At 44.4% G+C, this 25,982-nt stretch overlaps 1 protein-coding gene and 7 non-coding genes across 8 annotated transcripts; all 8 read left to right on the plus strand.

Moving 5' to 3' along the window:
• Positions 1–1,616: 1,616 nt before the first annotated feature.
• Positions 1,617–1,809, plus strand: LOC138360761 (U2 spliceosomal RNA). Its single transcript, XR_011226627.1, has one exon. It is a non-coding gene; the product is annotated as a U2 spliceosomal RNA (small nuclear RNA).
• A 2,549-nt stretch (positions 1,810–4,358) lies between these two features.
• Positions 4,359–4,551, plus strand: LOC138360762 (U2 spliceosomal RNA). The gene has a single exon (XR_011226628.1). It is a non-coding gene; the product is annotated as a U2 spliceosomal RNA (small nuclear RNA).
• Positions 4,552–7,112: 2,561 nt separating this feature from the next.
• On the plus strand, positions 7,113–7,305 carry LOC138360763 (U2 spliceosomal RNA). The gene has a single exon (XR_011226629.1). It is a non-coding gene; the product is annotated as a U2 spliceosomal RNA (small nuclear RNA).
• Positions 7,306–9,855: 2,550 nt separating this feature from the next.
• Positions 9,856–10,048, plus strand: LOC138360764 (U2 spliceosomal RNA). Its single transcript, XR_011226630.1, has one exon. It is a non-coding gene; the product is annotated as a U2 spliceosomal RNA (small nuclear RNA).
• A 2,561-nt stretch (positions 10,049–12,609) lies between these two features.
• On the plus strand, positions 12,610–12,802 carry LOC138360765 (U2 spliceosomal RNA). Its single transcript, XR_011226631.1, has one exon. It is a non-coding gene; the product is annotated as a U2 spliceosomal RNA (small nuclear RNA).
• A 2,540-nt stretch (positions 12,803–15,342) lies between these two features.
• Positions 15,343–15,535, plus strand: LOC138360766 (U2 spliceosomal RNA). The gene has a single exon (XR_011226632.1). It is a non-coding gene; the product is annotated as a U2 spliceosomal RNA (small nuclear RNA).
• A 2,539-nt stretch (positions 15,536–18,074) lies between these two features.
• On the plus strand, positions 18,075–18,267 carry LOC138360767 (U2 spliceosomal RNA). The gene has a single exon (XR_011226633.1). It is a non-coding gene; the product is annotated as a U2 spliceosomal RNA (small nuclear RNA).
• Positions 18,268–21,497: 3,230 nt separating this feature from the next.
• On the plus strand, positions 21,498–25,922 carry LOC138360620 (uncharacterized). Its single transcript, XM_069320311.1, has one exon. It carries the CDS (start codon positions 21,498–21,500, stop codon positions 25,920–25,922), a length of 4,425 nt encoding a protein of 1,474 aa, XP_069176412.1.
• The last annotated feature ends 60 nt before the right edge of the window (positions 25,923–25,982 follow it).

The following is a 25,982-nucleotide window of genomic DNA, read 5'->3' on the forward strand; positions in this document are numbered from 1 at the left end:
GCTTTGGTGTGGTTTTACACGGCAACTCAACGATCGTTTGCCACTTCCACGCTTGCCTGCCAGCCGGCCAGCCACTAGCCTCAAAGTGAATTCCAGTGTCTTGATTAGCTTTACAATCCATCATTTACCTCAATACACACTAACAATGTGTATTTATATACTTCAATCGAGCATTCGATGCACACATTCACCTGTAATATATACGTCAATGAAACCCAGAACCCACCCAAGTTCAAGCGCACCTGCACTCTCACCCCTCTCCATTTGAATGCTAGTTTCCTATTTAGATTTCAAATGCTTCATTCACCCCTCTAAACACCACCGACGTATATTTACATTCTTTATTTAGGCAATGTATGCAGGCACACATTCATTCACGTAAAATAACGAATAAAATTGATATAGAATCTACTATAATTTGCAAAGCGACCAACCACCAAATGTCATTGTGAAAGCTAGTTTCGTAATTAGCTTTGCAATACTTCATTTACCTCCCTAAACACCAACAATGACGAGTATTTGTATACTCGGTAAAAGCGATGGATGGATTCCTTACACATTCACATATATTAAGCAATGAATTTGCTATAGTACCTACAGTACTCAGACTTCTCGAATTACTTACATCTTCTTATATCTTACTTTGTTGTTCATTCAACAACAGAGTCGTTTTCCAGGGAATCCCGTTATGTTAGATGATGCATCGCCTCGCCTCGCCTCGCATGGCATCGAATCGCATGTCATTGCATCGCATCGCATTGAACTGCATGGTATTGAATCACAAGGCATTGAATGGCATGGCATGGCATGGCATGGCATGGCATCACGTCACGTCTCTCGTCTCTCGTCTCTCGTCTCTCGTCTCTCGTCTCTAGTCTCTCGTCTCTCGTCTCTCGTCTCTCGTCCTCTCTCGTCTCTCGTCTCTCGTCCTCTCGTCTCTCGTCTCTCGTCTCTCGTCTCTCGTCTCTCGCCTCTCGCCTCTCGCCTCTCGCCTCTCGCCTCTAGCCTCTAGCCTCTAGCCTCTCGCCACCCAGCCCTGCCTCGCTTCGCCTCGTCTCCGGTTTGTGAAAACGATGTATCAAGCAAAGTGTTAGATGTGAAAAAGTCGTGATATATATACAAAAATGGAATAGTTGGCGCGTAATAGTGCTGTTCGTTTCTGTTATGGTATCAGAGAGAGAACGTCTCCTATTTATATTTTTTGACGAGCGTTGGCGTAACAGGCCCCTTGCACTTTTAATTCGTTATTGTACTTTTCAAAAGCTGTAGCTACCTTAAGACACATGACAAATGGAGGTTTATGTATTAGAGTTAAGCGCTATACTCCCTGGCCAGGAGCGAATTCGTGAAACGCCACGCGAGTCTGTTTACCACTTTGCCGCCAGTTACATATTCACTACTCATGAATGAAACCATGTAATATCATGAATTTGCATATATATATAAATTCATTGATCAGGTAAGAAATGGTTAAAGCCTTTACTGCATGGCGTTTATATGTATGCTTGAATTCGAATAGTACTCAACGATAATCACATGCCCTTTTGCAATTGAAACTCGCTACGTGGTTTCTAGCCGCAATTGTTGCCTGGTGTTGCAGAGCAACCATGCATCCTATCGCTTCTCGGCCTTTTGGCTAAGATCAAAGTGTAGTATCTGTTCTTATCAGCTTAATATCTGATACGATCCCCATGTGGGATCCTCGATATTAAACTGATTTTTGCAACATGGCGAAGTGCTAGGAGCTTGCTCCACCTTTGCCGCGGATCGGCCCGGTATTGCAGTACCTCTGGGATCGGTCCACTCCCTTCGGGGAGACCAAAAACAACCCTATCAACTAGTCAAAATCAAGTAGGAGACGATTATGTTAATTGGTTATGTACATTAATGAATCGTGTTAATTTGAATTGCAGTAATTACTTCACACCAGCCAACATCGTATGAGGAAAAAGCCTTGGAACGAGCAGCAGAAGTGAGTCAGTCGAGTCCGGGTTTGATGGGTCGAAGCTGAACAACTGCAACGAGTTAGAGGGAAGGAAGGAAGGAAGGAAGGAAGGAAGGAAGGAAGGAAGGAAGGAGAAAGAAGGAGAAAGAAGGAGAGTGAGGTGAGTAATATCATTTAATAACTTTAGATTAAAGATTATGTGCGAGCAAAGAAATACGATGGTTGGTGTGGAAGGAAAGAAGTTGATTTTATGAATGGGGGGGGGGTTGCCAGTTAGTGCAATATTAATTGATTTTGTTTGTTTTCTGAGATAGGTTATATAGGGTGAAGTTTTTCTCTATTTATATAAGTGTGGAAACTGGTTTAGATAGCTTAGTGGTTGTTATGAAAAGGCTGGTAGAGATGGGTTGAATAGTGTTAGACTTGTGTCTGCATTTAGTGGAGAACTGGATTTGGTATTTAAATGGCATCTAATATGACGTAGTCATTGTGCAAATAAACTCTAAATCAACGGGTTTACTATGATCGAGAACCTAACTATAATAGTTACCCATTGTTGGCATGCTCTTCTTTTTTTTACAGAATTACTCACTCTCCCTTGTGAGGGAGGGAGGGAGGGAGGGAGGAGTGTGTGTGTATATCACTCGGAATTCCTTAGTCGGCTCTGACGGCGAAATTATATTCATACATACATCAAGATTAGACGTTTATCTATTTAATTTACCATTGCTGGAATGTACCAATGCGTAATAAAGACGAAATTCGACTTGAGATGGAGGGAGGTGTTGCTTTGGTGTGGTTTTACACGGCAACTCAACGATCGTTTGCCACTTCCACGCTTGCCTGCCAGCCGGCCAGCCACTAGCCTCAAAGTGAATTCCAGTGTCTTGATTAGCTTTACAATCCATCATTTACCTCAATACACACTAACAATGTGTATTTATATACTTCAATCGAGCATTCGATGCACACATTCACCTGTAATATATACGTCAATGAAACCCAGAACCCACCCAAGTTCAAGCGCACCTGCACTCTCACCCCTCTCCATTTGAATGCTAGTTTCCTATTTAGATTTCAAATGCTTCATTCACCCCTCTAAACACCACCGACGTATATTTACATTCTTTATTTAGCAGGCACACATTCATTCACGTAAAATAACGAATAAAATTGATATAGAATCTACTATAATTTGCAAAGCGACCAACCACCAAATGTCATTGTGAAAGCTAGTTTCGTAATTAGCTTTGCAATACTTCATTTACCTCCCTAAACACCAACAATGACCGAGTATTTGTATACTCGGTAAAAGCGATGGATGGATTCCTTACACATTCACATATATTAAGCAATGAATTTGCTATAGTACCTACAGTACTCAGACTTCTCGAATTACTTACATCTTCTTATATCTTAACTTTGTTGTTCATTCAACAACAGAGTCGTTTTCCAGGGAATCCCGTTATGTTAGATGATGCATCGCCTCGCCTCGCCTCGCATGGCATCGAATCGCATGTCATTGCATCGCATCGCATTGAACTGCATGGTATTGAATCACAAGGCATTGAATGGCATGGCATGGCATGGCATGGCATGGCATCACGTCACGTCTCTCGTCTCTCGTCTCTCGTCTCTCGTCTCTAGTCTCTAGTCTCTAGTCTCTCGTCTCTCGTCTCTCGTCTCTCGTCTCTCGTCTCTCGTCTCTCGTCTCTCGTCTCTCGTCTCTCGTCTCTCGTCTCTCGTCTCTCGTCTCTCGTCTCTCGTCTCTCGCCTCTCGCCTCTCGCCTCTCGCCTCTCGCCTCTAGCCTCTAGCCTCTCGCCACCCAGCCCTGCCTCGCTTCGCCTCGTCTCCGGTTTGTGAAAACGATGTATCAAGCAAAGTGTTAGATGTGAAAAAGTCGTGATATATATACAAAAATGGAATAGTTGGCGTGTAATAGTGCTGTTCGTTTTCTGTTATGGTATCAGAGAGAGAACGTCTCCTATTTATATTTTTTGACGAGCGTTGGCGTAACAGGCCCCTTGCACTTTTAATTCGTTATTGTACTTTTCAAAAGCTGTAGCTACCTTAAGACACATGACAAATGGAGGTTTATGTATTAGAGTTAAGCGCTATACTCCCTGGCCAGGAGCGAATTCGTGAAACGCCACGCGAGTCTGTTTACCACTTTGCCGCCAGTTACATATTCACTACTCATGAATGAAACCATGTAATATCATGAATTTGCATATATATATAAATTCATTGATCAGGTAAGAAATGGTTAAAGCCTTTACTGCATGGCGTTTATATGTATGCTTGAATTCGAATAGTACTCAACGATAATCACATGCCCTTTTGCAATTGAAACTCGCTACGTGGTTTCTAGCCGCAATTGTTGCCTGGTGTTGCAGAGCAACCATGCATCCTATCGCTTCTCGGCCTTTTGGCTAAGATCAAAGTGTAGTATCTGTTCTTATCAGCTTAATATCTGATACGATCCCCATGTGGGATCCTCGATATTAAACTGATTTTTGCAACATGGCGAAGTGCTAGGAGCTTGCTCCACCTTTGCCGCGGATCGGCCCGGTATTGCAGTACCTCTGGGATCGGTCCACTCCCTTCGGGGAGACCAAAAACAACCCTATCAACTAGTCAAAATCAAGTAGGAGACGATTATGTTAATTGGTTATGTACATTAATGAATCGTGTTAATTTGAATTGCAGTAATTACTTCACACCAGCCAACATCGTATGAGGAAAAAGCCTTGGAACGAGCAGCAGAAGTGAGTCAGTCGAGTCCGGGTTTGATGGGTCGAAGCTGAACAACTGCAACGAGTTAGAGGGAAGGAAGGAAGGAAGGAAGGAAGGAAGGAAGGAAGGAAGGAAGGAGAAAGAAGGAGAAAGAAGGAGAGTGAGGTGAGTAATATCATTTAATAACTTTAGATTAAAGATTATGTGCGAGCAAAGAAATACGATGGTTGGTGTGGAAGGAAAGAAGTTGATTTTATGAATGGGGGGGGGGGTTGCCAGTTAGTGCAATATTAATTGATTTTGTTTGTTTTCTGAGATAGGTTATATAGGGTGAAGTTTTTCTCTATTTATATAAGTGTGGAAACTGGTTTAGATAGCTTAGTGGTTTGTTATGAAAAGGCTGGTAGAGATGGGTTGAATAGTGTTAGACTTGTGTCTGCATTTAGTGGAGAACTGGATTTGGTATTTAAATGGCATCTAATATGACGTAGTCATTGTGCAAATAAACTCTAAATCAACGGGTTTACTATGATCGAGAACCTAACTATAATAGTTACCCATTGTTGGCATGCTCTTCTTTTTTTTACAGAATTACTCACTCTCCCTTGTGAGGGAGGGAGGGAGGGAGGGAGGAGTGTGTGTGTATATCACTCGGAATTCCTTAGTCGGCTCTGACGGCGAAATTATATTCATACATACATCAAGATTAGACGTTTATCTATTTAATTTACCATTGCTGGAATGTACCAATGCGTAATAAAGACGAAATTCGACTTGAGATGGAGGGAGGTGTTGCTTTGGTGTGGTTTTACACGGCAACTCAACGATCGTTTGCCACTTCCACGCTTGCCTGCCAGCCGGCCAGCCACTAGCCTCAAAGTGAATTCCAGTGTCTTGATTAGCTTTACAATCCATCATTTACCTCAATACACACTAACAATGTGTATTTATATACTTCAATCGAGCATTCGATGCACACATTCACCTGTAATATATACGTCAATGAAACCCAGAACCCACCCAAGTTCAAGCGCACCTGCACTCTCACCCCTCTCCATTTGAATGCTAGTTTCCTATTTAGATTTCAAATGCTTCATTCACCCCTCTAAACACCACCGACGTATATTTACATTCTTTATTTAGGCAATGTATGCAGGCACACATTCATTCACGTAAAATAACGAATAAAATTGATATAGAATCTACTATAATTTGCAAAGCGACCAACCACCAAATGTCATTGTGAAAGCTAGTTTCGTAATTAGCTTTGCAATACTTCATTTACCTCCCTAAACACCAACAATGACCGAGTATTTGTATACTCGGTAAAAGCGATGGATGGATTCCTTACACATTCACATATATTAAGCAATGAATTTGCTATAGTACCTACAGTACTCAGACTTCTCGAATTACTTACATCTTCTTATATCTTAACTTTGTTGTTCATTCAACAACAGAGTCGTTTTCCAGGGAATCCCGTTATGTTAGATGATGCATCGCCTCGCCTCGCCTCGCATGGCATCGAATCGCATGTCATTGCATCGCATCGCATTGAACTGCATGGTATTGAATCACAAGGCATTGAATGGCATGGCATGGCATGGCATGGCATGGCATCACGTCACGTCTCTCGTCTCTCGTCTCTCGTCTCTCGTCTCTAGTCTCTAGTCTCTAGTCTCTCGTCTCTCGTCTCTCGTCTCTCGTCTCTCGTCTCTCGTCTCTCGTCTCTCGTCTCTCGTCTCTCGTCTCTCGTCTCTCGTCTCTCGTCTCTCGTCTCTCGTCTCTCGCCTCTCGCCTCTCGCCTCTCGCCTCTCGCCTCTAGCCTCTAGCCTCTCGCCACCCAGCCCTGCCTCGCTTCGCCTCGTCTCCGGTTTGTGAAAACGATGTATCAAGCAAAGTGTTAGATGTGAAAAAGTCGTGATATATATACAAAAATGGAATAGTTGGCGTGTAATAGTGCTGTTCGTTTTCTGTTATGGTATCAGAGAGAGAACGTCTCCTATTTATATTTTTTGACGAGCGTTGGCGTAACAGGCCCCTTGCACTTTTAATTCGTTATTGTACTTTTCAAAAGCTGTAGCTACCTTAAGACACATGACAAATGGAGGTTTATGTATTAGAGTTAAGCGCTATACTCCCTGGCCAGGAGCGAATTCGTGAAACGCCACGCGAGTCTGTTTACCACTTTGCCGCCAGTTACATATTCACTACTCATGAATGAAACCATGTAATATCATGAATTTGCATATATATATAAATTCATTGATCAGGTAAGAAATGGTTAAAGCCTTTACTGCATGGCGTTTATATGTATGCTTGAATTCGAATAGTACTCAACGATAATCACATGCCCTTTTGCAATTGAAACTCGCTACGTGGTTTCTAGCCGCAATTGTTGCCTGGTGTTGCAGAGCAACCATGCATCCTATCGCTTCTCGGCCTTTTGGCTAAGATCAAAGTGTAGTATCTGTTCTTATCAGCTTAATATCTGATACGATCCCCATGTGGGATCCTCGATATTAAACTGATTTTTGCAACATGGCGAAGTGCTAGGAGCTTGCTCCACCTTTGCCGCGGATCGGCCCGGTATTGCAGTACCTCTGGGATCGGTCCACTCCCTTCGGGGAGACCAAAAACAACCCTATCAACTAGTCAAAATCAAGTAGGAGACGATTATGTTAATTGGTTATGTACATTAATGAATCGTGTTAATTTGAATTGCAGTAATTACTTCACACCAGCCAACATCGTATGAGGAAAAAGCCTTGGAACGAGCAGCAGAAGTGAGTCAGTCGAGTCCGGGTTTGATGGGTCGAAGCTGAACAACTGCAACGAGTTAGAGGGAAGGAAGGAAGGAAGGAAGGAAGGAAGGAAGGAAGGAAGGAAGGAGAAAGAAGGAGAAAGAAGGAGAGTGAGGTGAGTAATATCATTTAATAACTTTAGATTAAAGATTATGTGCGAGCAAAGAAATACGATGGTTGGTGTGGAAGGAAAGAAGTTGATTTTATGAATGGGGGGGGGGTTGCCAGTTAGTGCAATATTAATTGATTTTGTTTGTTTTCTGAGATAGGTTATATAGGGTGAAGTTTTTCTCTATTTATATAAGTGTGGAAACTGGTTTAGATAGCTTAGTGGTTTGTTATGAAAAGGCTGGTAGAGATGGGTTGAATAGTGTTAGACTTGTGTCTGCATTTAGTGGAGAACTGGATTTGGTATTTAAATGGCATCTAATATGACGTAGTCATTGTGCAAATAAACTCTAAATCAACGGGTTTACTATGATCGAGAACCTAACTATAATAGTTACCCATTGTTGGCATGCTCTTCTTTTTTTTACAGAATTACTCACTCTCCCTTGTGAGGGAGGGAGGGAGGGAGGGAGGAGTGTGTGTGTATATCACTCGGAATTCCTTAGTCGGCTCTGACGGCGAAATTATATTCATACATACATCAAGATTAGACGTTTATCTATTTAATTTACCATTGCTGGAATGTACCAATGCGTAATAAAGACGAAATTCGACTTGAGATGGAGGGAGGTGTTGCTTTGGTGTGGTTTTACACGGCAACTCAACGATCGTTTGCCACTTCCACGCTTGCCTGCCAGCCGGCCAGCCACTAGCCTCAAAGTGAATTCCAGTGTCTTGATTAGCTTTACAATCCATCATTTACCTCAATACACACTAACAATGTGTATTTATATACTTCAATCGAGCATTCGATGCACACATTCACCTGTAATATATACGTCAATGAAACCCAGAACCCACCCAAGTTCAAGCGCACCTGCACTCTCACCCCTCTCCATTTGAATGCTAGTTTCCTATTTAGATTTCAAATGCTTCATTCACCCCTCTAAACACCACCGACGTATATTTACATTCTTTATTTAGCAGGCACACATTCATTCACGTAAAATAACGAATAAAATTGATATAGAATCTACTATAATTTGCAAAGCGACCAACCACCAAATGTCATTGTGAAAGCTAGTTTCGTAATTAGCTTTGCAATACTTCATTTACCTCCCTAAACACCAACAATGACCGAGTATTTGTATACTCGGTAAAAGCGATGGATGGATTCCTTACACATTCACATATATTAAGCAATGAATTTGCTATAGTACCTACAGTACTCAGACTTCTCGAATTACTTACATCTTCTTATATCTTAACTTTGTTGTTCATTCAACAACAGAGTCGTTTTCCAGGGAATCCCGTTATGTTAGATGATGCATCGCCTCGCCTCGCCTCGCATGGCATCGAATCGCATGTCATTGCATCGCATCGCATTGAACTGCATGGTATTGAATCACAAGGCATTGAATGGCATGGCATGGCATGGCATGGCATGGCATCACGTCACGTCTCTCGTCTCTCGTCTCTCGTCTCTCGTCTCTAGTCTCTAGTCTCTAGTCTCTCGTCTCTCGTCTCTCGTCTCTCGTCTCTCGTCTCTCGTCTCTCGTCTCTCGTCTCTCGTCTCTCGTCTCTCGTCTCTCGTCTCTCGTCTCTCGTCTCTCGTCTCTCGCCTCTCGCCTCTCGCCTCTCGCCTCTCGCCTCTAGCCTCTAGCCTCTCGCCACCCAGCCCTGCCTCGCTTCGCCTCGTCTCCGGTTTGTGAAAACGATGTATCAAGCAAAGTGTTAGATGTGAAAAAGTCGTGATATATATACAAAAATGGAATAGTTGGCGTGTAATAGTGCTGTTCGTTTTCTGTTATGGTATCAGAGAGAGAACGTCTCCTATTTATATTTTTTGACGAGCGTTGGCGTAACAGGCCCCTTGCACTTTTAATTCGTTATTGTACTTTTCAAAAGCTGTAGCTACCTTAAGACACATGACAAATGGAGGTTTATGTATTAGAGTTAAGCGCTATACTCCCTGGCCAGGAGCGAATTCGTGAAACGCCACGCGAGTCTGTTTACCACTTTGCCGCCAGTTACATATTCACTACTCATGAATGAAACCATGTAATATCATGAATTTGCATATATATATAAATTCATTGATCAGGTAAGAAATGGTTAAAGCCTTTACTGCATGGCGTTTATATGTATGCTTGAATTCGAATAGTACTCAACGATAATCACATGCCCTTTTGCAATTGAAACTCGCTACGTGGTTTCTAGCCGCAATTGTTGCCTGGTGTTGCAGAGCAACCATGCATCCTATCGCTTCTCGGCCTTTTGGCTAAGATCAAAGTGTAGTATCTGTTCTTATCAGCTTAATATCTGATACGATCCCCATGTGGGATCCTCGATATTAAACTGATTTTTGCAACATGGCGAAGTGCTAGGAGCTTGCTCCACCTTTGCCGCGGATCGGCCCGGTATTGCAGTACCTCTGGGATCGGTCCACTCCCTTCGGGGAGACCAAAAACAACCCTATCAACTAGTCAAAATCAAGTAGGAGACGATTATGTTAATTGGTTATGTACATTAATGAATCGTGTTAATTTGAATTGCAGTAATTACTTCACACCAGCCAACATCGTATGAGGAAAAAGCCTTGGAACGAGCAGCAGAAGTGAGTCAGTCGAGTCCGGGTTTGATGGGTCGAAGCTGAACAACTGCAACGAGTTAGAGGGAAGGAAGGAAGGAAGGAAGGAAGGAAGGAAGGAAGGAAGGAAGGAGAAAGAAGGAGAAAGAAGGAGAGTGAGGTGAGTAATATCATTTAATAACTTTAGATTAAAGATTATGTGCGAGCAAAGAAATACGATGGTTGGTGTGGAAGGAAAGAAGTTGATTTTATGAATGGGGGGGGGGGTTGCCAGTTAGTGCAATATTAATTGATTTTGTTTGTTTTCTGAGATAGGTTATATAGGGTGAAGTTTTTCTCTATTTATATAAGTGTGGAAACTGGTTTAGATAGCTTAGTGGTTTGTTATGAAAAGGCTGGTAGAGATGGGTTGAATAGTGTTAGACTTGTGTCTGCATTTAGTGGAGAACTGGATTTGGTATTTAAATGGCATCTAATATGACGTAGTCATTGTGCAAATAAACTCTAAATCAACGGGTTTACTATGATCGAGAACCTAACTATAATAGTTACCCATTGTTGGCATGCTCTTCTTTTTTTTACAGAATTACTCACTCTCCCTTGTGAGGGAGGGAGGGAGGGAGGGAGGAGTGTGTGTGTATATCACTCGGAATTCCTTAGTCGGCTCTGACGGCGAAATTATATTCATACATACATCAAGATTAGACGTTTATCTATTTAATTTACCATTGCTGGAATGTACCAATGCGTAATAAAGACGAAATTCGACTTGAGATGGAGGGAGGTGTTGCTTTGGTGTGGTTTTACACGGCAACTCAACGATCGTTTGCCACTTCCACGCTTGCCTGCCAGCCGGCCAGCCACTAGCCTCAAAGTGAATTCCAGTGTCTTGATTAGCTTTACAATCCATCATTTACCTCAATACACACTAACAATGTGTATTTATATACTTCAATCGAGCATTCGATGCACACATTCACCTGTAATATATACGTCAATGAAACCCAGAACCCACCCAAGTTCAAGCGCACCTGCACTCTCACCCCTCTCCATTTGAATGCTAGTTTCCTATTTAGATTTCAAATGCTTCATTCACCCCTCTAAACACCACCGACGTATATTTACATTCTTTATTTAGGCAATGTATGCAGGCACACATTCATTCACGTAAAATAACGAATAAAATTGATATAGAATCTACTATAATTTGCAAAGCGACCAACCACCAAATGTCATTGTGAAAGCTAGTTTCGTAATTAGCTTTGCAATACTTCATTTACCTCCCTAAACACCAACAATGACCGAGTATTTGTATACTCGGTAAAAGCGATGGATGGATTCCTTACACATTCACATATATTAAGCAATGAATTTGCTATAGTACCTACAGTACTCAGACTTCTCGAATTACTTACATCTTCTTATATCTTAACTTTGTTGTTCATTCAACAACAGAGTCGTTTTCCAGGGAATCCCGTTATGTTAGATGATGCATCGCCTCGCCTCGCCTCGCATGGCATCGAATCGCATGTCATTGCATCGCATCGCATTGAACTGCATGGTATTGAATCACAAGGCATTGAATGGCATGGCATGGCATGGCATGGCATGGCATCACGTCACGTCTCTCGTCTCTCGTCTCTCGTCTCTCGTCTCTAGTCTCTAGTCTCTAGTCTCTCGTCTCTCGTCTCTCGTCTCTCGTCTCTCGTCTCTCGTCTCTCGTCTCTCGTCTCTCGTCTCTCGTCTCTCGTCTCTCGTCTCTCGTCTCTCGTCTCTCGTCTCTCGCCTCTCGCCTCTCGCCTCTCGCCTCTCGCCTCTAGCCTCTAGCCTCTCGCCACCCAGCCCTGCCTCGCTTCGCCTCGTCTCCGGTTTGTGAAAACGATGTATCAAGCAAAGTGTTAGATGTGAAAAAGTCGTGATATATATACAAAAATGGAATAGTTGGCGTGTAATAGTGCTGTTCGTTTTCTGTTATGGTATCAGAGAGAGAACGTCTCCTATTTATATTTTTTGACGAGCGTTGGCGTAACAGGCCCCTTGCACTTTTAATTCGTTATTGTACTTTTCAAAAGCTGTAGCTACCTTAAGACACATGACAAATGGAGGTTTATGTATTAGAGTTAAGCGCTATACTCCCTGGCCAGGAGCGAATTCGTGAAACGCCACGCGAGTCTGTTTACCACTTTGCCGCCAGTTACATATTCACTACTCATGAATGAAACCATGTAATATCATGAATTTGCATATATATATAAATTCATTGATCAGGTAAGAAATGGTTAAAGCCTTTACTGCATGGCGTTTATATGTATGCTTGAATTCGAATAGTACTCAACGATAATCACATGCCCTTTTGCAATTGAAACTCGCTACGTGGTTTCTAGCCGCAATTGTTGCCTGGTGTTGCAGAGCAACCATGCATCCTATCGCTTCTCGGCCTTTTGGCTAAGATCAAAGTGTAGTATCTGTTCTTATCAGCTTAATATCTGATACGATCCCCATGTGGGATCCTCGATATTAAACTGATTTTTGCAACATGGCGAAGTGCTAGGAGCTTGCTCCACCTTTGCCGCGGATCGGCCCGGTATTGCAGTACCTCTGGGATCGGTCCACTCCCTTCGGGGAGACCAAAAACAACCCTATCAACTAGTCAAAATCAAGTAGGAGACGATTATGTTAATTGGTTATGTACATTAATGAATCGTGTTAATTTGAATTGCAGTAATTACTTCACACCAGCCAACATCGTATGAGGAAAAAGCCTTGGAACGAGCAGCAGAAGTGAGTCAGTCGAGTCCGGGTTTGATGGGTCGAAGCTGAACAACTGCAACGAGTTAGAGGGAAGGAAGGAAGGAAGGAAGGAAGGAAGGAAGGAAGGAAGGAAGGAGAAAGAAGGAGAAAGAAGGAGAGTGAGGTGAGTAATATCATTTAATAACTTTAGATTAAAGATTATGTGCGAGCAAAGAAATACGATGGTTGGTGTGGAAGGAAAGAAGTTGATTTTATGAATGGGGGGGGGGGTTGCCAGTTAGTGCAATATTAATTGATTTTGTTTGTTTTCTGAGATAGGTTATATAGGGTGAAGTTTTTCTCTATTTATATAAGTGTGGAAACTGGTTTAGATAGCTTAGTGGTTTGTTATGAAAAGGCTGGTAGAGATGGGTTGAATAGTGTTAGACTTGTGTCTGCATTTAGTGGAGAACTGGATTTGGTATTTAAATGGCATCTAATATGACGTAGTCATTGTGCAAATAAACTCTAAATCAACGGGTTTACTATGATCGAGAACCTAACTATAATAGTTACCCATTGTTGGCATGCTCTTCTTTTTTTTACAGAATTACTCACTCTCCCTTGTGAGGGAGGGAGGGAGGGAGGGAGGAGTGTGTGTGTATATCACTCGGAATTCCTTAGTCGGCTCTGACGGCGAAATTATATTCATACATACATCAAGATTAGACGTTTATCTATTTAATTTACCATTGCTGGAATGTACCAATGCGTAATAAAGACGAAATTCGACTTGAGATGGAGGGAGGTGTTGCTTTGGTGTGGTTTTACACGGCAACTCAACGATCGTTTGCCACTTCCACGCTTGCCTGCCAGCCGGCCAGCCACTAGCCTCAAAGTGAATTCCAGTGTCTTGATTAGCTTTACAATCCATCATTTACCTCAATACACACTAACAATGTGTATTTATATACTTCAATCGAGCATTCGATGCACACATTCACCTGTAATATATACGTCAATGAAACCCAGAACCCACCCAAGTTCAAGCGCACCTGCACTCTCACCCCTCTCCATTTGAATGCTAGTTTCCTATTTAGATTTCAAATGCTTCATTCACCCCTCTAAACACCACCGACGTATATTTACATTCTTTATTTAGGCAATGTATGCAGGCACACATTCATTCACGTAAAATAACGAATAAAATTGATATAGAATCTACTATAATTTGCAAAGCGACCAACCACCAAATGTCATTGTGAAAGCTAGTTTCGTAATTAGCTTTGCAATACTTCATTTACCTCCCTAAACACCAACAATGACCGAGTATTTGTATACTCGGTAAAAGCGATGGATGGATTCCTTACACATTCACATATATTAAGCAATGAATTTGCTATAGTACCTACAGTACTCAGACTTCTCGAATTACTTACATCTTCTTATATCTTAACTTTGTTGTTCATTCAACAACAGAGTCGTTTTCCAGGGAATCCCGTTATGTTAGATGATGCATCGCCTCGCCTCGCCTCGCATGGCATCGAATCGCATGTCATTGCATCGCATCGCATTGAACTGCATGGTATTGAATCACAAGGCATTGAATGGCATGGCATGGCATGGCATGGCATGGCATCACGTCACGTCTCTCGTCTCTCGTCTCTCGTCTCTCGTCTCTAGTCTCTCGTCTCTCGTCTCTCGTCTCTCGTCTCTCGTCTCTCGTCTCTCGTCTCTCGTCTCTCGTCTCTCGTCTCTCGTCTCTCGTCTCTCGTCTCTCGTCTCTCGCCTCTCGCCTCTCGCCTCTCGCCTCTAGCCTCTAGCCTCTAGCCTCTCGCCACCCAGCCCTGCCTCGCTTCGCCTCGTCTCCGGTTTGTGAAAACGATGTATCAAGCAAAGTGTTAGATGTGAAAAAGTCGTGATATATATACAAAAATGGAATAGTTGGCGCGTAATAGTGCTGTTCGTTTTCTGTTATGGTATCAGAGAGAGAACGTCTCCTATTTATATTTTTTGACGAGCGTTGGCGTAACAGGCCCCTTGCACTTTTAATTCGTTATTGTACTTTTCAAAAGCTGTAGCTACCTTAAGACACATGACAAATGGAGGTTTATGTATTAGAGTTAAGCGCTATACTCCCTGGCCAGGAGCGAATTCGTGAAACGCCACGCGAGTCTGTTTACCACTTTGCCGCCAGTTACATATTCACTACTCATGAATGAAACCATGTAATATCATGAATTTGCATATATATATAAATTCATTGATCAGGTAAGAAATGGTTAAAGCCTTTACTGCATGGCGTTTATATGTATGCTTGAATTCGAATAGTACTCAACGATAATCACATGCCCTTTTGCAATTGAAACTCGCTACGTGGTTTCTAGCCGCAATTGTTGCCTGGTGTTGCAGAGCAACCATGCATCCTATCGCTTCTCGGCCTTTTGGCTAAGATCAAAGTGTAGTATCTGTTCTTATCAGCTTAATATCTGATACGATCCCCATGTGGGATCCTCGATATTAAACTGATTTTTGCAACATGGCGAAGTGCTAGGAGCTTGCTCCACCTTTGCCGCGGATCGGCCCGGTATTGCAGTACCTCTGGGATCGGTCCACTCCCTTCGGGGAGACCAAAAACAACCCTATCAACTAGTCAAAATCAAGTAGGAGACGATTATGTTAATTGGTTATGTACATTAATGAATCGTGTTAATTTGAATTGCAGTAATTACTTCACACCAGCCAACATCGTATGAGGAAAAAGCCTTGGAACGAGCAGCAGAAGTGAGTCAGTCGAGTCCGGGTTTGATGGGTCGAAGCTGAACAACTGCAACGAGTTAGAGGGAAGGAAGGAAGGAAGGAAGGAAGGAAGGAAGGAAGGAAGGAAGGAGAAAGAAGGAGAAAGAAGGAGAGTGAGGTGAGTAATATCATTTAATAACTTTAGATTAAAGATTATGTGCGAGCAAAGAAATACGATGGTTGGTGTGGAAGGAAAGAAGTTGATTTTATGAATGGGGGGGGGGTTGCCAGTTAGTGCAATATTAATTGATTTTGTTTGTTTTCTGAGATAGGTTATATAGGGTGAAGTTTTTCTCTATTTATATAAGTGTGGAAACTGGTTTAGATAGCTTAGTGGTTTGTTATGAAAAGGCTGGTAGAGATGGGTTGAATAGTGTTAGACTTGTGTCTGCATTTAGTGGAGAACTGGATTTGGTATTTAAATGGCATCTAATATGACGTAGTCATTGTGCAAATAAACTCTAAATCAACGGGTTTACTATGATCGAGAACCTAACTATAATAGTTACCCATTGTTGGCATGCTCTTCTTTTTTTTACAGAATTACTCACTCTCCCTTGTGAGGGAGGGAGGGAGGGAGGGAGGAGTGTGTGTGTATATCACTCGGAATTCCTTAGTCGGCTCTGACGGCGAAATTATATTCATACATACATCAAGATTAGACGTTTATCTATTTAATTTACCATTGCTGGAATGTACCAATGCGTAATAAAGACGAAATTCGACTTGAGATGGAGGGAGGTGTTGCTTTGGTGTGGTTTTACACGGCAACTCAACGATCGTTTGCCACTTCCACGCTTGCCTGCCAGCCGGCCAGCCACTAGCCTCAAAGTGAATTCCAGTGTCTTGATTAGCTTTACAATCCATCATTTACCTCAATACACACTAACAATGTGTATTTATATACTTCAATCGAGCATTCGATGCACACATTCACCTGTAATATATACGTCAATGAAACCCAGAACCCACCCAAGTTCAAGCGCACCTGCACTCTCACCCCTCTCCATTTGAATGCTAGTTTCCTATTTAGATTTCAAATGCTTCATTCACCCCTCTAAACACCACCGACGTATATTTACATTCTTTATTTAGGCAATGTATGCAGGCACACATTCATTCACGTAAAATAACGAATAAAATTGATATAGAATCTACTATAATTTGCAAAGCGACCAACCACCAAATGTCATTGTGAAAGCTAGTTTCGTAATTAGCTTTGCAATACTTCATTTACCTCCCTAAACACCAACAATGACCGAGTATTTGTATACTCGGTAAAAGCGATGGATGGATTCCTTACACATTCACATATATTAAGCAATGAATTTGCTATAGTACCTACAGTACTCAGACTTCTCGAATTACTTACATCTTCTTATATCTTAACTTTGTTGTTCATTCAACAACAGAGTCGTTTTCCAGGGAATCCCGTTATGTTAGATGATGCATCGCCTCGCCTCGCCTCGCATGGCATCGAATCGCATGTCATTGCATCGCATCGCATTGAACTGCATGGTATTGAATCACAAGGCATTGAATGGCATGGCATGGCATGGCATGGCATGGCATCACGTCACGTCTCTCGTCTCTCGTCTCTCGTCTCTCGTCTCTAGTCTCTCGTCTCTCGTCTCTCGTCTCTCGTCTCTCGTCTCTCGTCTCTCGTCTCTCGTCTCTCGTCTCTCGTCTCTCGTCTCTCGTCTCTCGTCTCTCGTCTCTCGCCTCTCGCCTCTCGCCTCTCGCCTCTAGCCTCTAGCCTCTAGCCTCTCGCCACCCAGCCCTGCCTCGCTTCGCCTCGTCTCCGGTTTGTGAAAACGATGTATCAAGCAAAGTGTTAGATGTGAAAAAGTCGTGATATATATACAAAAATGGAATAGTTGGCGCGTAATAGTGCTGTTCGTTTTCTGTTATGGTATCAGAGAGAGAACGTCTCCTATTTATATTTTTTGACGAGCGTTGGCGTAACAGGCCCCTTGCACTTTTAATTCGTTATTGTACTTTTCAAAAGCTGTAGCTACCTTAAGACACATGACAAATGGAGGTTTATGTATTAGAGTTAAGCGCTATACTCCCTGGCCAGGAGCGAATTCGTGAAACGCCACGCGAGTCTGTTTACCACTTTGCCGCCAGTTACATATTCACTACTCATGAATGAAACCATGTAATATCATGAATTTGCATATATATATAAATTCATTGATCAGGTAAGAAATGGTTAAAGCCTTTACTGCATGGCGTTTATATGTATGCTTGAATTCGAATAGTACTCAACGATAATCACATGCCCTTTTGCAATTGAAACTCGCTACGTGGTTTCTAGCCGCAATTGTTGCCTGGTGTTGCAGAGCAACCATGCATCCTATCGCTTCTCGGCCTTTTGGCTAAGATCAAAGTGTAGTATCTGTTCTTATCAGCTTAATATCTGATACGATCCCCATGTGGGATCCTCGATATTAAACTGATTTTTGCAACATGGCGAAGTGCTAGGAGCTTGCTCCACCTTTGCCGCGGATCGGCCCGGTATTGCAGTACCTCTGGGATCGGTCCACTCCCTTCGGGGAGACCAAAAACAACCCTATCAACTAGTCAAAATCAAGTAGGAGACGATTATGTTAATTGGTTATGTACATTAATGAATCGTGTTAATTTGAATTGCAGTAATTACTTCACACCAGCCAACATCGTATGAGGAAAAAGCCTTGGAACGAGCAGCAGAAGTGAGTCAGTCGAGTCCGGGTTTGATGGGTCGAAGCTGAACAACTGCAACGAGTTAGAGGGAAGGAAGGAAGGAAGGAAGGAAGGAAGGAAGGAAGGAAGGAAGGAGAAAGAAGGAGAAAGAAGGAGAGTGAGGTGAGTAATATCATTTAATAACTTTAGATTAAAGATTATGTGCGAGCAAAGAAATACGATGGTTGGTGTGGAAGGAAAGAAGTTGATTTTATGAATGGGGGGGGGGGTTGCCAGTTAGTGCAATATTAATTGATTTTGTTTGTTTTCTGAGATAGGTTATATAGGGTGAAGTTTTTCTCTATTTATATAAGTGTGGAAACTGGTTTAGATAGCTTAGTGGTTTGTTATGAAAAGGCTGGTAGAGATGGGTTGAATAGTGTTAGACTTGTGTCTGCATTTAGTGGAGAACTGGATTTGGTATTTAAATGGCATCTAATATGACGTAGTCATTGTGCAAATAAACTCTAAATCAACGGGTTTACTATGATCGAGAACCTAACTATAATAGTTACCCATTGTTGGCATGCTCTTCTTTTTTTTACAGAATTACTCACTCTCCCTTGTGAGGGAGGGAGGGAGGGAGGGAGGAGTGTGTGTGTATATCACTCGGAATTCCTTAGTCGGCTCTGACGGCGAAATTATATTCATACATACATCAAGATTAGACGTTTATCTATTTAATTTACCATTGCTGGAATGTACCAATGCGTAATAAAGACGAAATTCGACTTGAGATGGAGGGAGGTGTTGCTTTGGTGTGGTTTTACACGGCAACTCAACGATCGTTTGCCACTTCCACGCTTGCCTGCCAGCCGGCCAGCCACTAGCCTCAAAGTGAATTCCAGTGTCTTGATTAGCTTTACAATCCATCATTTACCTCAATACACACTAACAATGTGTATTTATATACTTCAATCGAGCATTCGATGCACACATTCACCTGTAATATATACGTCAATGAAACCCAGAACCCACCCAAGTTCAAGCGCACCTGCACTCTCACCCCTCTCCATTTGAATGCTAGTTTCCTATTTAGATTTCAAATGCTTCATTCACCCCTCTAAACACCACCGACGTATATTTACATTCTTTATTTAGCAGGCACACATTCATTCACGTAAAATAACGAATAAAATTGATATAGAATCTACTATAATTTGCAAAGCGACCAACCACCAAATGTCATTGTGAAAGCTAGTTTCGTAATTAGCTTTGCAATACTTCATTTACCTCCCTAAACACCAACAATGACCGAGTATTTGTATACTCGGTAAAAGCGATGGATGGATTCCTTACACATTCACATATATTAAGCAATGAATTTGCTATAGTACCTACAGTACTCAGACTTCTCGAATTACTTACATCTTCTTATATCTTAACTTTGTTGTTCATTCAACAACAGAGTCGTTTTCCAGGGAATCCCGTTATGTTAGATGATGCATCGCCTCGCCTCGCCTCGCATGGCATCGAATCGCATGTCATTGCATCGCATCGCATTGAACTGCATGGTATTGAATCACAAGGCATTGAATGGCATGGCATGGCATGGCATGGCATGGCATCACGTCACGTCTCTCGTCTCTCGTCTCTCGTCTCTCGTCTCTAGTCTCTAGTCTCTAGTCTCTCGTCTCTCGTCTCTCGTCTCTCGTCTCTCGTCTCTCGTCTCTCGTCTCTCGTCTCTCGTCTCTCGTCTCTCGTCTCTCGTCTCTCGTCTCTCGTCTCTCGTCTCTCGCCTCTCGCCTCTCGCCTCTCGCCTCTCGCCTCTAGCCTCTAGCCTCTCGCCACCCAGCCCTGCCTCGCTTCGCCTCGTCTCCGGTTTGTGAAAACGATGTATCAAGCAAAGTGTTAGATGTGAAAAAGTCGTGATATATATACAAAAATGGAATAGTTGGCGTGTAATAGTGCTGTTCGTTTTCTGTTATGGTATCAGAGAGAGAACGTCTCCTATTTATATTTTTTGACGAGCGTTGGCGTAACAGGCCCCTTGCACTTTTAATTCGTTATTGTACTTTTCAAAAGCTGTAGCTACCTTAAGACACATGACAAATGGAGGTTTATGTATTAGAGTTAAGCGCTATACTCCCTGGCCAGGAGCGAATTCGTGAAACGCCACGCGAGTCTGTTTACCACTTTGCCGCCAGTTACATATTCACTACTCATGAATGAAACCATGTAATATCATGAATTTGCATATATATATAAATTCATTGATCAGGTAAGAAATGGTTAAAGCCTTTACTGCATGGCGTTTATATGTATGCTTGAATTCGAATAGTACTCAACGATAATCACATGCCCTTTTGCAATTGAAACTCGCTACGTGGTTTCTAGCCGCAATTGTTGCCTGGTGTTGCAGAGCAACCATGCATCCTATCGCTTCTCGGCCTTTTGGCTAAGATCAAAGTGTAGTATCGCTTCTCGGCCTTTTGGCTAAGATCAAAGTGTAGTAATCGCTTCTCGGCCTATCGGCTTAGATCAAAGTGTAGTAATCAAGCCTCAAGTGGTTCAAAGGTACCCTGCTACGTCGTTATTAGTGCGCTGAGTCCACTGAAAGCGATAGTCATGTAGCTACAGGAGCTTGCTTTGCCACTGATTGGCTTGCTACACCCCTTGCGGGTTGGCATCCCAGGTCTGTTGAGCACAAGAGTAGCTGGCTGAACTCTTGTCTAGTGATGCACACTTAGTGTGCATTGCTCACTTGCTTTTGCAGTGCTCACAGACCACCCCCGACCGACCTGCACCCCCCTCTCATCAGGCCATGTTCTCCTGTTGAGGGGCTCGGCGAGGCCGGCCCTGATACGTGGGACTTCCATGCTTTTTCCGAGTAAGATTGACCCCTACTGCGAGGATCCCGTTGCCACTCCTATATGCTGCCACTCCTATATCCAGCAACGGCCCTAACACACTGGACTTTATTGCTCGCTGAAATGAGCTGCCGCCCATTATAAGCAGCAAGCAGATGTCTTAGAAGAAAGAAGGAGATGCAAGCAGATGTCTTAGAAGAAAGAAGAAGATGTTGGAAGAAGAAGATGTCTTAGAAGAAAGAAAAAGATGTTGGAAGAAGAAGACTTCAGCAGCGATGACGACTTCAGGATTGACGACTTCATGAACTTCAGGAACTACAAATTCAGGAAAATTACAGATGAAGCTGACGCTTTCTTTGAGGGAACACAGCGCTCCACCATCGACCTGCCTGAGCCTACACCTCGAGTCCGAGACCGTGGACTCCAGCTCCAGGACCCACCTCCAGCCCCATTCCGCTTCAGGATCCCCCCAGACGATGCTGATGGCTTCTACAATGGAACGCAGCGCTCCCTCATCGACCTGCCTGAGCCTACCCCTCCAGTTCGAGACCCTAGACTCCAGCCTCAGCTCCAGGACCCGCCTCCAGCTCAATTCCGCTTCAGGAGCCTCCCAGATGATGCTGATGGCTTCTACAATGGAACACAGCGCTCCCTCATCGAATCACCAGAGCCTACACCCCGGGACCAAGTTCCTGGGCTCCAGCTCCAGGACCCGCCTCCAGTCAATGAGGAGTTCCAGCCACCGACGCTGCCTGCAGATGAAGAAGAAGAGTCCCAGCCACCGACACTGCCTGCAGATGAAGAAGAAGAGTTCCAGCCGCCGCCCCGAGTTGAGGAAGAGCTTCAGCCACTTAGGCTGTCTCCAGTTGGTGAAGAAACTGATGTAGAGATACAGTCATCGTTTCTGCCTGATGAAGAGAACCAGCCGCCAACGCCACCCAGGGCAGAAGATGGAAGTGTAGAAGAGCTTCAGTCCTTGGGCCCGCCTCCTCCCCAGCAAGACCCCCAACCAGCTACCCTCAGCCAGCAAATTGGAGAACTTATCAACCAGGGAAGGAACGACCGACTCGCCCCTGTAGCAGATGAAGAAGATGCAGATGGACAGACCCTTGTGCGACAACCCCAACGAGATGGAGAGGTGCTCATCACTTGGTTCCCCTTGCCCCCTTACTTCAGCTGCCCTGAGACGTTCTGCCACAAGAAGTATACAGGATGTGTATGGACAAGCAAGCAGCAGTCACTCACCCGCCACCTCCGAGAAATCCATACCCTACCAATAACCTCGACTATTCAGAAGTGTGCAGGTTGCTCTGAAACCTTAGGACTCCGCCCAACCAGACACAAATGCCAAGCATTACGACGATTCTTTGAAGGCAGACCCCAAGCAGAAGAAGAAGTTAGACACCATTTCCAGTGTCCCACATGTACTTCAAGCTTCACCACCAAAACAGGGCTCAACAACCATCGCAGAACCCACCGACAACAGGACGCAGTGGCCCGCCGACGACCCAGACCTAACTCCCCACCCAACCCACAGCCTGCCCAGTCCTCACCTTCCTCCTCCTCCTCCTCTCCTCGATCCTCACTCAACCCCCAGTCTACCCAGTCCTCACCTGCCCCCTCTCCTCATCCACCGCCCAGCCCACAGTCTGCCTACTCCACACCAGTCTCCTCTCCAGCCCATCCTGCACCTGACAACCCTCTAACCCAACACCACCTGTCTCAGCAACAAATCCCCCCCCATCCTTCCCCCTTACCCCCTCTCCCCCCTCTTAGCCCTATTCCAGAGCTTGGTGATGATGCCCCGCTGTCTCCAGCCTCCAACACTGACAACCAAGACCAGTCACAACCCCAAGAAGATGATGATGATGGTGGAGACGACGCCGGCGATGAAGAACAAGACCAACCCCAACAACAAGAGGAGAATGTTCCAGATGAAGCAGAGGAACATTGGTTATTAGAAGAATTCTCTGCGCCCCTGCACAATCTCCTCCACCACCCAGACTGGGACGCCTTCACCGAGCTTCTGCAGCAGATAACAACAACAATGCAGGAGCACTTCAAGATCCAAACTGATGGTAGTTCGACGACTTCAACTCCAATCGACGTCAACGACTGTGCTGCCATACAACGACTCTACAGAAGAAATCGGAGGAGGGCAATCAGATTGATCACGACAGGTGAAAGTGCCCGCTGCGCCATTCCCAAGGAACGAGTCGAGGAGCATTTTACCCGCACTCTTAGTGCACAAGACCCCCTCCAAAACCTGGACATCATCACTGCCATCCCTGAACCACCTGAAGACCGCACAGAAATGGACACAGGAGAGTTTCGGGAACGTGAAGTAGCAACAAGACTCTCCAGAACAGAAAACACTGCTCCAGGAGACGACAGACTTACATACAGCCACTGGAAGCGAGCAGACCCAGAATGCCGTGTCATCACAGCAATCTTCAACATCTGCTTGAGTCAACAGAGGATCCCAGAGGCCTGGAAGTCTTCCCGGACAGTGCTCATCCCCAAGCCAGGCGACCCAGACGACATCACGAACTGGAGACCCATTGCACTCTGCCGCACCATATACAAGTTGTATACTGGCTGCCTCTCATCAAGACTACGAAACTGGATCGTGGAGAACAAAGTGCTGTGCCCTGCCCAGAAAGGATTCATGCCGACCGACGGAGTTTTAGAGCATAACTTCGTCCTACAACACTACCTGGATGCAGCAAGAACAGGGCATGGCAATAAGGACATATACATCGCTTCCCTAGACATCACCAACGCCTTCGGCTCGGTCCCAACTGAGCTCATCTCTGCAGCACTCCGGAGGATGGGAGCTGGAGATGACTTCTTAGCAGTCATCAACAGCATCACCAATGGAAACACCACAAGGATCATGACAACTGGCGGCGAAACAGCAGAGATCCCAGCCAACTGTGGAGTCAGACAAGGATGCCCAATTAGTGGACTCCTCTTCAATATCGCCATAGAAGCTATCCTGAGGACTACAATCAACACAGGACTCGAAGCTGACCCTGACCTGAAACACCCCTGCCTGGCATATGCTGACGACATCACCCTGCTAGCCGGGACAGAAGAGAGGTTGCAAGCTCTACTGAACACAGTTGGAAGAGCCTGCCAAGCTGCAAACCTCACACTTAACCCGAACAAGTGCTACTCCATGCACTTGTCAGGACAGACACCAGTGGGTTTGAGAGAAACCCAGTTCCAGATCGCCGGAAGAAACATCCAGTATCGACTTGGGGGAGAACACTCCAAGTTCTTGGGACGCCCTGTCGGCTTCCAGCTGATGTCTGGAGACTCCTCAATTGACGAGTACATTGAACTTGGGAAGAAAGTTCTCATGAGCAAGTTGGCCCCATGGCAGAGACTCGACGCGCTGAAGACATTTGTTTTCTCCTCAACAGTCTTTGCCATGAGGACTTGGCAGTTTAAGAAGACCGCTTGGACCAAACTGGACGAAGCACTGAAACCCCACATCAAGAAGACCCTCTACCTACCAAGCCGGGCAGCCAACGGATACCTGTATGGCAGCACGCGAGCGGGATCCTGTGGGATCCCTTTAGCAGCAGAAGACTCAGACCTATTCCTAATTGACACTGCATTTAAACTCCTAAACTCGCCAGATGTTGATACAAGGGATATCGCACGAGAAGACTGCCGCCTCGTAGTTGCAAAAAGAAGACAAGAAGAAGAAGAAGAAGTAACTCCTGAACATGTCTGCTCCTATCTCTCCAAGGCCGAACTACCTGGAAGATCCAGCACTATCCAAACCATCTGGTCTCGGGCAAGAGATGCCTCTGGAAGAATGGAAACGACATGGACAGCTGATGGAGAAAACATCTCCATAACCTGTGGTGACAAGACCTTGAAGGCTGCTGCAAGAAGAATTGTAGCCAGAACCATCAGAAACCATCACAGACAACTTCGCGACGCCCGCCTACACACCCTGCGAGACCAAGGAAAGGCGATGTGTGTAGTGTCTCAAGAAAAAGCCTCCTCCCACTTCATGAGAGAGGGGGAGTACACAACGTTTGCTGACTGGCGCTTCATTCACCGAGCAAGGTTGAACTTGCTTCCCCTGAATGGAGCCACCCGACGACCAAACACCAACAAGAACTGCCGACGATGCGCCTGGCAAAATGAAACTTTGCCACATGTCATGTGTCACTGCATGACATACTCGGACGCCTACAGAAGACGCCACAACGCCTTGGTGGACAGGATCAAGACAGCCGCCTTGGGACGCCACTGGAAAGTGACAGCAGAAAACCAGCGAGTTCCAAGAGCAGACAGTGTTCTGAAGCCCGACCTCGTCATTGAGAAGGACAACGAACTGCTGATCATAGATGTCACCTGCCCCTTCGAGAACACGGAAGCCGCCTTCACGGAAGCTCGGACCGAAAAGGAGATGAAGTACGCCGACCTCGCCGCCGAGATGAGGGCCCTGCCGCGGTACAACAGAGTGACCGTCCACGCCTTCATCGTAGGACCCCTAGGATCGTACGACCCCCACAACGAGCGTCTGATGAAGAGATTGGCTTCGAAGAAGTACCTCGCGACCTTCAGGAAGCTGTGTGTGAGCGACGCCATCAGATGGTCGAGGATGCGGTACATCGAGCACATCACTGGAGCACGACAGTATGAATGATTTGTATAATATGTATATTAGCTTGTATGTAAAATTTTGTATTGTATAAATGTTAGGCTC

This window comes from Procambarus clarkii, unplaced genomic scaffold (assembly GCF_040958095.1).
Source record: "Procambarus clarkii isolate CNS0578487 unplaced genomic scaffold, FALCON_Pclarkii_2.0 HiC_scaffold_116, whole genome shotgun sequence".
NCBI lineage: Eukaryota > Metazoa > Arthropoda > Malacostraca > Decapoda > Cambaridae > Procambarus > Procambarus clarkii.